General features: G+C 38.6%; 1 protein-coding gene across 1 annotated transcript in view; it reads right to left on the minus strand.

Moving 5' to 3' along the window:
* COL19A1 (collagen type XIX alpha 1 chain) overlaps positions 1-17,071 on the minus strand; it is a 311,655-nt gene that overhangs the window by 210 nt on the left and 294,374 nt on the right. Inside the window, exons 47-49 of the mRNA XM_088023753.1 lie at positions 15,413-15,479; positions 6,779-6,907; positions 96-173 (exon numbers count right to left, since the gene is read on the minus strand). Of these exons, the coding sequence (XP_087879879.1) occupies positions 96-173; positions 6,779-6,907; positions 15,413-15,479 (274 nt within the window). The remainder of the gene's footprint in view (positions 1-95; positions 174-6,778; positions 6,908-15,412; positions 15,480-17,071) is intronic.

Raw genomic sequence — 17,071 nt, forward strand, 5'->3', positions numbered from 1 at the left:
CTTCACCTGTAGCAACACATAAGGGCCACAGGCGAGAAGATGCAGTTCCTGTTTTTAGAGGCTTGCTTGTGTTGTGAAGATAATATCACTATTACCTGAAGTCCCAGGGAGACCCGGACTCCCTGGAAGCCCAATTCCAGGCTCCCCTCTTTCTCCCTTCTGTCCTCGGTAGCCTAAATGAGGGGTACATAAAAAGAAAGACACAAGAAGTAAGAGTGTTCTGTGGCAACAGAGCACGGGCAACAATCATGTTCTTAATCCATACTATGTATTTTATGTTATTCCTTCACTTAACATAAACAGCATAGTAGCTATCTGTTTTGCATTATAATCACATTAGGCTTACATATCAGATTAGGGTCAATATGCAATGAGGATCTTAGAAATATGCAGCTACCATAAAAGTTCCAACTAGTCAAACTACTGATAGTGAGATTTTTTGACCCTGAAAAATGACACCTAAGTAACTCAAATCAATCATTCATATCATCTTTCAAAGAGCTATGACAAGGTGCGTGAACCCTCTCCAGTTGGAATTCTGACTGGACGCTAGATACAGGCTCAATGTAAGAAGTATACTGCCAGAGTTCTGCTTAGTATGAGGACAAGATGATATGACAAGAATCTGGACCTTAGTCCAAGAATTAAAGGGAATGAAAGGAACAAAAATTCATGATTTTAATAAATGACAGCAAGAGTGTGAGTATATGGAAAGCCATCCATCTCAGAAGTCAGGAGAGGACAAATCAGGTCTTTGTTCAAATCACTGACTACATCAACAGTACATCCCTTCCAAGGAAAGTTAAACCACCAAGGCCATGGTTTAACATGGCAGTTCGTAACTCCAAAGGACGAGGTGCTTCAACAATGCTAGAAAGCAAGGAGGTTGAGGGATTCATCTAAGCTCACTTCATCAATTTAAGATCCTTTAGCCAAAATGAATTAGGTCTAAGATCTGTATACATTTTAAGATAAAATCATTCTTATTCTTGAATATGCTTGTTGTCACCTGAGTTAGACAAGTGCAGAGTAGTTTTTGCCTCTGGGAGCCCTTATCTCTGCTTTTAAAAAAGCAAAAAGAAATATACCATATGACTTCACTTATATGTAGAATCTAAAAAACAAAACAAGTGAATAAATGAACAAACAAAAGCAGAATCAGACCTACAAATACCGAGAGCCAACTGATGGTTGCTAGAGGGGATGGTGGAATGGGGAAAATGGGTGAAGGGGAGTGGGAGATACAGGCTTCCTGCTATGGAATGAATAAATCACGGGAATAAAAGGTACAGCATAGTGAGTATAGTCGGTGATATTGTAATAGTGTTGTATGGTCACAGATGGGAGCTACACTCGTGGTGAGCACAGCATAATGCATAGACTTGTTAATCACTATGTTGTATACCTGAAACTAATGTAACATTGTGTGTCAATGATACTTAAAAGAGATAAAATTGCAAATAAAAAATATAAAGCATATAACACTTTTGATCTGTGTTTTATCTATTGGCATCCATGTAAGATTCTGTTTGATAAAAAGGTTTTGTGGCTCTAAGAGTTTCATGGTGATGGTAAATAGAGTTTAATTTCCAACTTTTCATATTTAGACAGCAGCTTAAAGACTACACCTTGTCCAGAATGAACAAAGCAGTGATGCAGAAACATGCAAACACCCAACAGAGATAATCAGGAGAGCATCTCAGTAGGAGAAGTAGGTCCTGACTTAGTTGTGCCTTTCTGTAAAGGTGTGTTATTACTGCAGAACATGATAAGAGAAGAAATTTTAATGTTTTCTATGAGCAGAATGTAAGAAAAATGATTTCCCATTATTGTTGAGAATTAGACATCAGTTTTGGGGTTGCCAATCTTCATTTTTACTTGACCATATAATACATATCTTATAATTAAAATAATATCAGCAATGGGATCACCACACCATTATTTTTTTTAGTTTAGAGTTGTGACCTGATCATAAATAGGAAAATAGTGGGAAAAAAGCATATACATTCAGGAAATATATTTTGAGGTGCATATTGGAAGTATATCCAGGGAGAAATTTTCACACATTTATACTTGAAGACTGTTACAGATATTCAATATAATCCTAGATTTTAGAGACAATAGTGGTTTGAACATGTGGCATGGATATCAGAAATTGATACATATTCAAATTCAAAATATTACCAGAATTTCTTTTACATAAGTGACTTTCATTTAACTTGTGTGAACAAGGAAAAATGCTTATATTTAGGGTCATTTGAAAGCACCCTTCCAATTCCATTATTTAAACATTTCTGCAGTTAAATAACATGTGTTACATGAGGTATATTTGATAGTTCAACCCAGGTCCAACGATTATGAAAAATTATAAAGTTGACCCTCAAGCTATCTCAGTAAGTGCTTGAGATCATAGGCTAAAAAATGAGGAAGAAAGAAAAAAAGCAAAAGGTGTATGAACTTTCGATTATCAAGTGGATTAACAAGACTGTAACACAATTCCAAATGGAGACGGTATCTGCTAAAACTTATATACTCAAATTCAGTTCTCAGATTTTAATATAATGCAAAAATTTATTATTCCATGTGGATTTCAGTGCATATGGTATCACAAAACAAGAAACAGTAATTCGCATATTTGCAGAATAGGGTAACATTTACATTTCTCCTGTCAAATATAATGATTTATTTGTACAAAGCTCTCAGTTCATTAGGTTAATAACTACCTACTATTGCTGTTGAATTGTACAAGCACATGAGAGATTTTACTCTCAATTTTCCTAATAAGGCCTCAAGCTAATTCCTTAGGAAGGCTGCCATAAAGCCATAGGGTCTTATTTTATAATTGCTTCACAACAAAACTTCAGATAAGAATGCTAGTAAAATCAGTAAGAGCTTTCCCATTTTCTAGAACTAAGCTTTTCACCCCTTTGGGTAGGGTAGGCCTGTCTTGAAATTTGGAATAGAATAAAAGGCAGGTCTACCCATCAATGGACATGTATTTCTATGGCCTATAAGGATGCAGGGTGACAGTTTGATATCCTGTAGCTTAGGTGGGGAAAGAAAACCACAGTGATGTCCTAATCTATAGCATCTGACTAGTAATGTCCTAGTCATTAAAGAAACTTGGTGCTTGTTGGAGTGTTTTAGATGGCAGACTGGATGTACTTTCTGTAGACAGTGTAGACAGATTTCTGTTTTGACCCCAGGGATTTACTTTCAAACTGCAATTCAGGGCATCTATCTGCATACTGGACAAAATGGCCATGAAAGGAGGGTTTCCAGCACTTGGGGAGGGATGGTTCTTGCTTGGGGGAGTGGGGCCTGTGGCACACGTCACAAGTTGTTTAGCTTCCTGTGGCCCAGCCCACTGACGGGCTGTCATGCGCCTCAGTCATGGTGGACACACATGCCTCCTGTTTCCTAAGGCCCTTACCACCAACCAGTGTGCCAGGTCAGATCCGTATCAGTCACATGAACTACCCTATGGGGCACTGGCTTACAAAGAACAGAAGGCTTTCTTCATTATAAATCAATAACAGCTGAACTTTAAGAGTTCAAAAGTAGGAACCACCATTCCCAATAATGTCCTTTCAAAATGGGTGGAGGACACATGGAATGACTGGATCTGTCTTCCGCTACTAATTCCACATCTACTCTGTGGGCGGGGTTCTTTCTGAAACAGGGCTTTCAAGGGTAGCATCTGCTCTTCAGAATTTTCAGAGGTGGAGAATCAGTTGTGTTTGGAAAAATTTTAAATAAAGTTCTTTCTCATAAAACTCATCCAAGAGGATCAGAGCTGATGGGAAGATCCGCCTCGCTCGTGTATATATGGAAACCCAGCTGCATCATGCCACTGGGCTTCTTTGATCCTAGTGTGGCACCTTCCTGCTCACCCCCGCCGCACAAGCCATCAGAACCTACACTGCAGATCCGAGGTGGGAATGAACACCAAGGAAAGTTCTCTCACTGTGGAGGGAAGGCAATAGCCAGAAACCCACGGGATGGTTAAAATATAAAGTTGTCTAGAAATGCTTTTGAATTTAAAAAAGATGTCAACGATCACCCCCTTTGGGACTTCAGGGAAAATGCAAATGAAGTGGCTCAACTCAGAATCACAGTGGTTTCTATTTTCATCAAATGAAGACAAGGCCACTGAAAGACGATCCAAGGTTTCATTGTCAGAATCTTGGTAGGAGCAATACCTCCCTTTCTCAACTAGGATTGAGTGCTGATATTAATCTCGCATCAATGTTCTCATCACTCTCTGCAGGTCTCCTGCTTCTCAGGATTGCACCGGAAACTTATGAGACGCCTTTAAATTTCTGTCCTGCTCTTAAGATAATAAGATAATAAAGGACTCCTTCTATAGTACACATTTCAATACAAACCACTTTTTAGATGAAAGTGGATTTCTTTCCTAATAAACACTGGAAAAAAAGTCTCTTAGAAATTTCAGAAGAGCCACCATCAAACAGAATCCATGAGTGGGCAGGACATGCTGCGCCAGGCTCGGTGCCCACACTTTCTTTCCCTTTCTGTGCTGCTTTTCTCACTTCAATCTTTTCTCAAACTCAATCATGCTGTGTCACGAAGAGGACTAATTCAGCCAACAGCATCTGACGTCTGCAGTGGACACTAGGGTAACAGTTTTATATGCATTTTGTTTCTTTCCTTTTGGAGAAAACTTTTAAGTCAGGCAGAGCAAAACTTGGAGCCTATATGCATAACTTTATCTTCTGAACACATCCTGTCTATTTCTCTACCACAGACAAACCCTTCAATTACTTGTGAACTCTTGGAGAGGCACCAAAAATCAAATAGCAGCCTCTTATTTTCTTTTGTACAAGATTGCTTGGTGGCTTTACCAGCATAGCGTGACTACAGGCAAATATTCCTTAAAAATGGACCCCATTTTATGTAGGTTTTTATTTTTCCACGGCCTTTCTGGCAAATTTAACAAATACTAGAAAGGAGCTATCATATGAAAGTTGAAGAGACAGCTAACTGAGTTGGACTCAAAGATACATCTGTTAGAAACTCCATGGCGGGACTAAAGTTTTGTCAATTTTAGCATATGTCATGCTGCCAGAGCGAGCACAAGCTTTGTCAATTTTACCAAACACTGGTTTTTAAAAAGTTGGAAATCATATAAGGAAGTCTTTCCAATTCAAGAATTGAGTTAAAAAGTCTTATCAGGAGTAGAAGTAGTCTGGAAGATTTCTTAAGCAAATAGACAAATCCCACAGAAATCTTTCACAAAACCGAAGATAAATTGAGTGGTGAATAGTCTTTTACCAAAAGCTTCACTAATATGGCTGTCTTGGCATTGCCTCTGACTGAGAGCCTTCCAGATGGGCCTTCCCTACATGGGGAGGGAGTCTGGAGCCCGGAGTTTGTATGGACAGGTGACTCCAGTTCTAGAACTATTTTCCTTGATAATCCTGATTTCCCCACTGTTCTTGTCCTCTCTGAACAGCTATTTGAAGCTTCAGTCCATATTTTTTTCTGCTATTGGTGTTAACAGTTCTTATCCTTCACGTAGTTTGAGGCATCATCCATCTTTAGATGAGCCTGCAATCTCTTTGTTTCAGATTCATAGACTCTGATTTCAGAACAGACTCAACTAGTGGAAGATAATAATTAACTACCTTCTACACAACCATGTACACACAGAAGGCTATACCCGTTTCTACACATTTTCTTCCAACTATCAGCCAAACTTCTCTATGATCTCAGGGAAAGGTAGAATATACTGTTTGGTTTAGGTGAACTAGAATGATGTTTCTGTTGTTCTACATCATGCTAACTAAACCGAAAGCCTTGTCAGCTGTGACTAAAGGGTAAGACTCTAACAGACCCTGTGATTGGAGATGTTCTTTCAGAGAAGGAAGGGCCTGTCAGTCACTTGGGTACTTCCTATGGAAAACCAGGCTTGTAGGAAGGACAGTGAACTTGTGAAAGAAAAATAATTCTCTGCATAGAGGTATTCTCTTGCAATTTTGATGTTCACTCTCTGTCTTTTCCTTTATACAAACTTTTGATTATTTCAAGGAGGACCCTTGAGCTCCTCAATGTTACCACATCAAAAGGAGTTGCTCTGGTTTTATCTTTCATGCTATGTATTTACTGGATTTAATATTTCCTTGTCAGAGTTGTGAGTCCTCTAAACCAGGGTCTATTTGGTTTCTCTGCTGATTGCTAACCAGATTTCTAGAAAATGACCTTGCTGGCTTACTTTAGTCAAGCTATCCTCAAAATCACATCTTCTGTCAAGTTGTCATCAGTGGAACAATAACTTTTTGCCAATTTAAGTAAAGTTTTGCTTTAAAAATTTTTGAAACCATATGGGAAGGATTCTAAAATTTCTCAAAATTTTACTTGGACCTAAATCACTACTGTAGTGGCATCTCTTAAGACTCCTCAGCTTCTTCAAGATACTAAGATGATTCTTGTTGTCAAATTACATCAGTAGGGAGGCATAAACAACCCTGATTCCCACAAAGTAATGACATATAAGCCATTATTGTTGCAGTTATTCTTATAACAAATATTATTAAAATACATTTAGAGTAGCATGTAATTATTAGCCAGTTTTAAGCTTGAAGTCGTAATAGTTAAAAATCAACTTATAGAATGTCAAATATGAATAAGATACTCTGTATTAATCATTATATATATATGTATGTGTACATATATACACATATATATGTATGTACATATATATTTGCTTTAACTGTGATTAGCATGTTCTAAACAAATATTATACTTGGAGATTTACCTTGGGGTCCAGGGTCTCCTGGTGGCCCAGGTAATCCATCCTTTCCTGGTGGACCAGGCCTCCCATGAGCTTGAGCAGCCAACATTGCTGCTGGCAGCTTGAGCTGTGATAGGAACACGGCCATCCTCTCTTCATTTATGGAAGAAAAAAGAGTATATCATGTAACAGAAATAGTTTTTCATCAACATTTTTCAAAATTTTTTACATGAAATTCAACAAAAAGACCCTACTTGGTTTTCTTTTTTTTAAAATGATTTTTTTTAAAGATTTCATTTATTTGAGAGAGAGAGAGAGAGAGAGCACAAGCAGGGGGAGGGGCAGAGGGAGAAGCAGGCTCCCTGCCAAGCAAGGGACCCGACATGGGACCCCAATCCCAGGACCCCGAAGGCAGACGCCCAACCAACCGAACCACCCAGGCACCCCCCTATTTGGTTTTCAATTTAAGCACATTTATTTATTTATTTATTAGCTGGCCTGACTGCTGAGAGAGTTGTCTTATTGATTGGTCAAACAAAATGGATTGTATAAAGTTGTCTGAATATAAATGCAGACCACCTGTGCTAATCAGAAGGTCTGAAAATTTTTGGTGCTTCAGAGATGCGGCAAGTCTACTGGACAGAACACTAGCCTGAAATCTAATTAAGCCCTGGTAATGACTTATGGAGAGAATTTTGGGTTTCTATTAAAAGATGGTTTTAATAATAAATTTAAGCCACTTTCCAGCAATGTTGTAAATGTGTGTGGTCATTTAAAATATGTTTACAAAGTCCTTGACATTCTCTTCCAAATGGAATTGTTAGGTGAAGCCTAATTCCCCTATCCTTGAGTGTGGGCTGGAGTTACTTTTCATTTCAAATGAATAGAAGAAATGCAGAATTGACAGTGTGCAAATAGGGAAACTAAGTCAGAAAAGGTGCCGTGGCTTCCTGGCTGCTCTCTCTCTTGGATTGCTCACTCTGGGAAAAGCCAGCTGTTGTGTAGTAAGGACATTTAAGAAGTCCCATAGAGAGGCCCACATGGGGATGAACTGAGGCCACTGTCAACATCCACATGTGTGAACTTAGAAATGGATCTTCTGGCCCCAGTCCAGCCTTTGGATGACTGCAGCCCTGGCTGACATCCTAACTGGAACTTCGTTGTACACTCTGAGCCAGAAACACAAAATTAAGCAACCCATCAAGTACCTGACCTACAGAAAATGTGAGATAATAAATGTTTGTTGTTTTAAGCTACTAAAGTTTTGAGGTATTTTCTTATGCCACAATAGATAACTCATAGAGTACGTGACACTTTATATCCTTGAATAAAACTGCATTATTAATAGATATTTTATTGAAAAAAATGGTCATTGGTTCCATATTCACTATGATTTTACTGCTTAATTTTTATACTGGGAAAATATTGTACTTTGTCAACAACTGAATTTTGCTTTATTTATTTATTTATTTAAGATTTTATTTATTTATTTGACAGAGAGAGAGAGAGCACAAGTAGGGGGAGCGGCAGAAGGAGAGGGAGAAGCAGGCTCCCCACCAAGCAAGGAGCAGGGAGCCGAGTGCGGGACTCAATCCCAGGACCCTGGGATCATGACTTGAGCCAAAGGCAACAATTTAACTGACTGAGCCACCCAAGTGCCCCAAATTTTGTTTTTTGTTTTTTTTTAAATCTTATTATACACCCTCAATATTATTGAGGAGCAGGGCATACCCTTAGCATGACAAAAGATATCCACTGCATCCTTTTTCTTTTCTTTTCTTTTCTTTTCTTTTCTTTTCTTTTCTTTTCTTTTCTTTTCTTTTCTTTTCTCTACTTTTCTCTTCTTTACTTTTTTCCTTTTTTAAAGATTTTATTTATTTATTTGTCAGAGAGAGAGAGGGAGAGAGAGACAGTGAGAAAGGGAACACAAGCAGGGGGAGCGGCAGGCAGAGGGTGAAGCAGGCTCCCCACTGAGCAAGGAGCCTGATGCTGGACTCGATCCCAGGACCCAGGGATCATGATCTGAGCCGAAGGCAGACCCTTAACCGACTGAGCCACTCAGGTGTCCCTTTTTTTTTTCTTTTCACATATTTTCTTCAAAAAGCAAATTCAAATGATTTCATTTGTAAAACTAATTTACACCCAATTTTTCAAGGATACATCCAATGTGTAAGAAAAAAATGAATCTTTAATGTAAAGAATTCAGCATGGGTTTGGTGCAGACAAATCTTCCAGAAAATTTTCTTACTGAATTTTAAATTAGTGTTTACTTTGTAGGTAAAACCAAATGACAGCAACATTCTGGAAACTATAGCTGCCAATTAGAAAAAAACAAAGGCCAAATCATAAAGACCTTGTGAAGAGTTACTCCAATTTTCTCTAGCCTCTTTACCCAGTTTAGCTCATTCAGCTGAACGGTAAGGGCACATTTCATTTAAGCAGATATGTGTGTTTTACAAACTTCTTATAAAGAACAAATTATCCCCTAGTAAAACCTATTTTTCAATAGGCTTTCGATAAAAAATTTTGTTTAAAAAATGTAGGACCTTGTGCTGCTTGAGAAAGTAAAACAAATTTATTTTCAAATAGAATTATTAAGGGAAAAGTCCTAACAAACATGGACTACTAGGTATAATTATCAAAGGAGCAATCACTGTACACTCCTTTTCTCAAATTATAAAGCAAGCAGAATGGAAGCATCACAACATTCACAGGATGTGAATCTCTGGATGCAGACTGATTGACAGAGATGGGAGAAGACCAATGAGGATCTGATGAATCATCCCTGAGTGACATTAAATTATGGGTCTTCGGACAAAACTTATTACCTGACTATCCACCTGAGATAAGTTTGGTTGATGTTCATACATTTGTTTCCAATAACTAAATAGATAAAACAAGTTTGTAATTAGTATATAGTTATAGTTTTGCAAATCATTTTATTGAATGTAGATATCTCTTTATTATATGAAATTGTAAACGGGTGTTTTACAAGCAAATATGAAATTCAATTCAAAACTCTGCATATTATTTGTTTTGCACTTAAAAGAGATATATATTTCATTACAATTTTTCTCTTTTTTTAAATTAATTAATTTATTTGGGAGAAAGAGAGCACGCGCGAGAGCGCCTGTGCAAGGGGGGAGGGGAGCAGAGGGAGAGGGAGAGAGAATCTCCAAGCAGACTCCCCCCTGAGCGCAGAGCCCCAGTCAGGGCTCCATCTCACGACCCATGAGATCACAGCCTGAGCCGAAACCGAGAGTTGGATGCTGAGCCACGCAGGAGCCCCAGTATAATTTTTATTAATTTGAGATATATCTCTTTGAATACCTTCAGTGTCTAAACACAAATATTCACAGTACTAATTTTTTCCTCTTTAATGTACAAATTGAATTTATAAGTATTTGCTTTAGGTGGTTTTTAATATTTTTAGTAAAACAGAATTCTTTTAGATAATTATTTCTAGCTATAAATTATCTAGCTTCAAGATATACTCAGAAATACTCATTTAGCAAAAGGATAATTACTTCTTCTGAACCTTACTCTAATGCTCTATAATTTAAAATAATATGTTTTTGAGCCTCTAAATAAATTGTAAAGACCTGTTTCTTAATTGCCTTTTCTCTGTTTTCAGGGATCTTTGGTCAATCAAACCGTTTTGACTATGCTTTCTAATGAGGCAGGAAATTGAAGAGTTCAGATAGGAGCTTACATAAACCAAACACACATATTCTATCCGCCAATGCAAACCTAGAACAGTCACTCTAACAAATAAGACCAGTGGCTTGCCTTCCTTAGAGAATGGGCTCATCAACGTAATGCAGACATTAACATTAATGTGTTGATAAACTATATTATATGGAGAATGAAGGGGCATTCAGACGTCATTGGGCCCAGGTCTACCTTCTATTTCACAGACAGAATTTGTAAATATTTCCAAATAAGGAAACTCATCGTTTTCTCCTAACGCCCATTCAAATGTTAAATTGCCCATTTTCTTGGTACAGCTTCAACTTATTTTCTTTTGTTACTCTATGATGGCAACAGAAAGCAGTCATTGAGTATCTCCCTTGGGAAATCAGTCGTCTACTTGATACTATTGTTATCTCTTAGACTTCAGGCTAAAAAACTTTTACTCATAGGTTTGGTCATCTGTTTTGTAAATCACTTTTTGGCTTCACTATTCCAGGGCTTTTCCATAATATGTCTGAAACATGGAAACCAAAATTAGATACAGTTCTCTCCTAAGGGGCAGAAAATATTAGGAGAGTAATTTCCTTTCATATATTCAAATAATTACTCTCTAGTTTCATTTTAACTGTGAGTTCCACAGTATCATTTGCTGGATTCATATTCATTTTGTGGTTCATCATAACCCAAAGGCTGTTACTGCTACATTGTATTTCTGACCTAATCCTTTGCCACCATCCTAAGCATGCTGCTTTGAAATGTTACCTTGGGTAAAGACTGTGGATTAAACACATGCACACGAATTCCTTTAAAGCAATAGTAAGATATTTTTTAAAGGCAAAAAAGCATAAGAATGGGGAGAATATGAAAGAAGACAACACGACAAAATTTTGGAAGCTGATAACCAAAGACAGATGACTTAGCAGACTCTAGAAAACCAAATCTTTATACTAGAAACTGACAAACAACCTGTTCTACACCACAGAATCCTTAAAAGTCTAAGGAATTGGCAATGCATGTTACTTCTGGAAGTGTGGTAAAGGAGGGGAAGAAAAATCAAAAGGATTAGCTGAAAGCCTGTTTAAGAAGTAGTCTTAGAAATTTCTTTCTCTATACAGCTAGGTAGTTGTTCCTCCCCAAACCTAGCAAAAAAAAAAAAAAAGGTAAATAGATCACGTGTGCCCCGGGGAGGCCTTCAGATCCCACTGAGTCTTGGGCTTCCCTAACTGAAAACAAGAAGAATAAATGAGCGCACATTTATTCTTCTTGTTTTCAGTCCTATTCTCCTACTTTGCTCTCCAAATGCTGGCAGCCAGGCAGGAAATGGAAGTGTTCCCTCTGGGGAATCTGGCCAGAATAAAAGGAAGGACTTAAAAGGCACTGAAATTGAAGTCCTCTCAATTAAAAAGCCCAGTTAGACTACCCTACAGTGAAGCTCATGGTGCACGAGTCCCACCATTCACTAGTAACTTTCGATTAGGTTTTTAGAACTTACTCTTTTGTATGAACAGACATCCAAGGATTACTGGCACAAAGGAAATCCTATAAGCTGAACGACAGACCCAAACAAAGAAATGGAAAGAGGCAAATTGAAAGAAATAGAGGCTATGCTGTGCAAAGTATTTAAAAGGTATATGTACATCTTCAAGATGTGTATCTTATCAGATGAGGTGTATATATATGATGCATATACATACACATATGTAAATTAGTAGCTTAGTTGTTGAGATGCGAGGGAGGTGTTACACTTGAAACAAGAGAACAAGATAAATATTCACATATATATGAAATATATGTATGGAAAATGGAGAAAACATAGATAAAGGGGCTTTCCTGGACATTGGCTCTGGAGGCAGAAATACTGCTCAGGGACACAGAGCCCTTACTTTTCTGTCTTCCCAAAGTTGCAGTTGGTTCCAAGTTTGTCTCAAGAACCAAGAAAGCAGGATATGTATCCACATTTCTGCACAGGTTGGCAAATTCTTCCTGCGTGTTGATGGAAATCTCCAAGTATAATAGGGTGGTGTCATAGCAAGAATTAAGCTTCTCAGATCTAGCAAGATTCTAGTTTGTAGGGTAGCTGCAAAGCCCTCACAAAGCCAAAAGAGGCTAAGCTGAGACACCCAGCATTTTGCCCCACTCTGTGCGGTCACCTTATTTGCAAAAGGATTTGATCTGTTGGCTAATCAAATAGGGAATTTAATTTAACTTTGGACTGGGCACATATTTGTCCATTGTGATCCAGCAGAAACCCAGACTTGGGGTTGATAGGAAAACACCTTCTTCCACCATGCGTAGGTTTGAGATGGGGGCATCAGGATGCTGAAGGAGGGCTTGGTGGCCTGGGACAGAGCCCAAAGTGTGAGATCTGTGGGAAGGGGCCACCTGGGAATCCCTGAAGGGAGCTAGAGAGCCCAAGTTTGGGGTTTTGGTCTAGGCTTCACTATAGTCTCCAGTGTGGACCTCCAGTGAAAGGATGGTAAAGTGGGAGAGCGGGATCTCTCCAGCACTCCCTTGAGCCCCCATAGATAGTCCACGACTTGCTGGGCAGAGAGAGTTGCCCCTGAGGCTGTAGCTGTGCAGGGGTGAATGGGGTCAAGACAAACATTAGCTGCCACTGAGCCCACTGTCCTGTGAAAATTAGTCTTTGCCTTTATAGAGAAAGCGTTCTGAAAGGAAGAAATGTGACCTTGGAGCTCTAGGACTTGTGGAAATGGAGTTTTCCTTATTCCTTTTTGTAAATGGTATTCAGAAGCCTTGGAAAAGTGACTTCTAATTGGAAAGTTAAATGGACTGAATTGGAATAATCTTGGGACAAATTAACTCAAGTGCTAAATAACCAAATCTTGGGGGTTTTTTTTGTTTGGGAGAAAGTGTTGCTGGACTGGTACTGACAAAGATGAAAGGAGAGGGGGTATCATGGTCAGAGTCTCAGAGTCTACAAGTCTCCCAAAAAATTTCCTTGTGGGCCACTTTAGAATATGGTTTTGAGATAAGACATGTGGCTTTTGAGGGACCTCACCAGGCTGGAAGAGACTGGGGAAGGTGGTTGGGGGAGATGCAGGGTGGGAGGGGAGCTAGAGGAGGCTTGGGGGAGCATCTGCACCCTTCGCTTCCTGGCAGGCACGGAGTGACTGGGAGAGGAAGCTGGGACAGGACAGCAGAGGGAGAGTTCACAGACTTAGAAGAAAGTGCAAGCTGCAAGAGCCTGCCCCAAGACAGGTGGAGAGTGATCCAGTTCCCCTGGTTTCTCTCCTCAGAAGGCATAGTCCTTCACAGGAATAACCCCACAACGGCCTGTGAGTGGGCAGCAGGAAGGTTTCTGTGGGTGCAAGTGGCATGTCTCCTCTGCTGAACGCAGTCGGGAGGCCACCAAAAGCCATGCCTTCATCCAGGGTCCACTGGGCAAAATGAACACTTCCCGCATCTCAGACTAAATCTAAAGTCGTTTAAGGAATTGAAATTCCACATTAAAGCTGCCTGAGATAAAAGACGGTTGACACTAGAGCCCATGGACATTAAGAGTTAAAGGAGAATTTTAGATCACAATTCAGAAACATATTTGCTGGTATTTTCCCTTCCATGATTGTGTCTACTAAACATGTGGATGCTTTCTGAGGTCCTAAAGGTCCTGTGCCCAGGCAGGCTTTAAGGACAACCCACCTGTGCAGTCACACAGAGTCCCTTGCTCAAAAGGGCCCTATGCTGGGTATAGTGTTTAACTATGGCTGTCTTATAATTCTTAATCATTTTTGAATAAGGGCACCTCCATTTTCACTCTGTGTTGAGTCCTGCAAATTAGCTGGACCTGTCTGTGCCTCTATATTTTTCAGTGTTTCTCTGGAGCACTCAAGATGCCTTTTTCTTTTTCAGGCAGGTGATGCTTGAGGAGTGCTTGTTGAGAGGGTATGTTTGGATTGCAAAGTTTGGAGGCTCTTTCCCATGATGCTTGATTCAAAGATAAAAAAAAGATAGTAAAAAAGGATTTCTAGATTGAAGGGCAACATTAAAATTATAAAGAGAAAACTGGTAGCTTGAAATAAAAACACAGTGAACAATTGTATTAATGACCTATCATGCCAGAGCATGGTAAAGACACTTAGTAGAGATCAATGTAAATTGAAATCAACAGCATGAATTCATTACCTTTAAAAAAAACCATTTTTTTTTTCTATTTTGTCATTGAAGCAGCCAAAGTTCCTGTGTTAACTCTGCTCTATCTCTAGTGCTCATGTGAAATAAGATAATGTATACTCAAGTACTGAGATTTTGGTCTCTAATACTAATTACTGCTTAAAATAATCAGAGCTTCTAGGAGAGTAGCTAATTCCATGTTTGCAGTAGGAAGACTTCCGGTGAACTTGGGGCATTTTGTAATCTTATTCCTTGCAAAATTCAGTAATATATATTTAGCTTGGCAAAGAAAGGATGCTGTGCAAAAGAAGCAGGAACCAGGAGAGCCAATGCGGATTCATTTTTTAAAGACAAAAATTCCCCACTTTATTAAGCTCACAGTTGAGGGGAGTGATCTTGATTTTAGCAAGTCATTTGACAAAATCATGTGATATCTTGGGAACAGATAAAAAAAATGTAGAGTGGATTTTAGAAAACTATATGGATTCAGAGGTCACTGAAACAATAGATTAATAGAATTTACAAGTGAACAGGAGGAATACAATGGCATTAAGAAAGGCCTAATCCTTGACTCTTGACTCTTTCCTTCAACATTTCTACCTATAATTAGAATGATGACATGGTTATAAAATTCAGAGATGGCACAAAGTTATGAGGGTCAGTCCACCTCCCCTACAGTAAGACAGAGATGTCTCAACCCCCTCATAAAAGAGGTTGCCTCTTAACATTGTTGTTGCATGGCCAGCTTTGGAGAGAGTGCTGAAGGGATCCCCTACAGCAGATGGGAGGTAGTAACTGGTGAAAATTCAGAAATGTTTATTAAGTAGATCTAACCTTCAAAAATCCTTAGAACCTCTTGATTAATATACTTCTTTATTTCTTCAAATGAAACTGCATCAGCCTAAAGAAGGGAGAAAAAGGTCTGTTAAAGTAGAGCATGGCACAAATGAATAAAGAATCAAAATCCTGGGTTGGTGTACATACTTGAAACTTCTGTGGAGATACATTTATCAAACAAAATGCTCTTGGCAATTGACTATATTAGGCAATAAATATCTTTATTTTGATCAAATACTGGGAAGAACTTGAAGTGCATAATTGCTTTAAAAGCTGTGGGCTGGAATCATAACCAGTGATTTGAACATATTTCTTATTAAATGGAGAGACATGGCTTCATATGATTAGGAAAGGCATTTCCTATTACTTCATTTTCTGAAGTTACAGAACTTGAACAGTGTTATCATCACATTAATATCCCAGGAACAGTTTCACTTCTAACCAATCCCTGGGCACTGGTAAAGTCAATATCTAACTGATACTATGCTTCTTTCTTTCTTTATTTTTTTTAATTTATTTTTTGACAGAGAGAGACACAGCGAGAGAGGGAACACAAGCAGGGGGAGTGGGAGAGGGAGAAGCAGGCTTCCTGCGGAGCAGGGAGCCCGACGTGGGGCTCAATCCCAGGACCCTGAGCTCATGACCTGAGCCAAAGGCAGACGCTTAACGACTGAGCCACCCAGGTGCCCCGATACTATGCTTCTTTGAAGGAAGAGAACTCCAAGTATGCCAGATTATTCTTTAAAATTGTTTTATTCATGGGATAAAACTACCAAGTTTTAGTCATTTTTATGGTATAGTTTATTCTGTAGTTTACACTTTGTAAGCATATTTGTATTAAGCAATTTTCTTTTTTTAATAGAAAACACTATGAGACATGAGAAAGGGAAGTAGGTAAATGATGTCAGTTGAATTTTTAACCCCTCGACAAATGAACCTACATGAATTTGGTAAAGAATCTAACATTTATAATAATAATATTTTACTATGGTACCTTGATATTTTTTAAAAGAGAGCTATTATTTTTCATGATCATTAGGATCTCAAAGTATTTTATTACTCTTCTTCTTTTTTTTTTTTTTTAGGATTATTATCCAGGGGTATATGTGTGACATTAAAGACAATGTGATGGGCTCATAAAATGATGATTTCTGTAGGACAGAATAGTTCAAAAAATGCTCTCTTTCAACATTTTATTTTCATGGTATATGGGACATATGAACTTGAGTTAATGCATCTAATACCAATTACTGACACAGCACTGCGAGCTCATTATACAGGCTTTATTCAAGTAGAGCTTAGGAAGAGTGGGTAAAAATAAAGAATCTCAATATTGTGGGAATGCCCAATTTGGCCTCCATCTGGTATTGGCTGATTATCTGAGGACAGTGTGTCCTTCACTCCCTGCCCTGCCCTCCCCACTCCAGGATCCTCCTTTCTCCCTAACAAGGGTATTTTCTGATTAAGTTCCTCTGTGAATGGCCATCCGCCACCCCTCCTGAGGATATTAATAATAATACAGGCTTCCTTAACCAAACACTCCTTCTTGGTCTGTTTTCCACCTCAAAGTACCACTCAAGGCAGGTGTGTTGTTCTCATATTCAACAAATAGAGTTTTAATATAAAACGGACATATGTCATTTGTGTAGTGTAGGG

Source organism: Eumetopias jubatus, unplaced genomic scaffold (genome assembly GCF_037043125.1).
Source record: "Eumetopias jubatus isolate StellerSeaLion01/CBP00866 unplaced genomic scaffold, mEumJub1_p1.0 scaffold_6, whole genome shotgun sequence".
Lineage (NCBI taxonomy): Eukaryota > Metazoa > Chordata > Mammalia > Carnivora > Otariidae > Eumetopias > Eumetopias jubatus.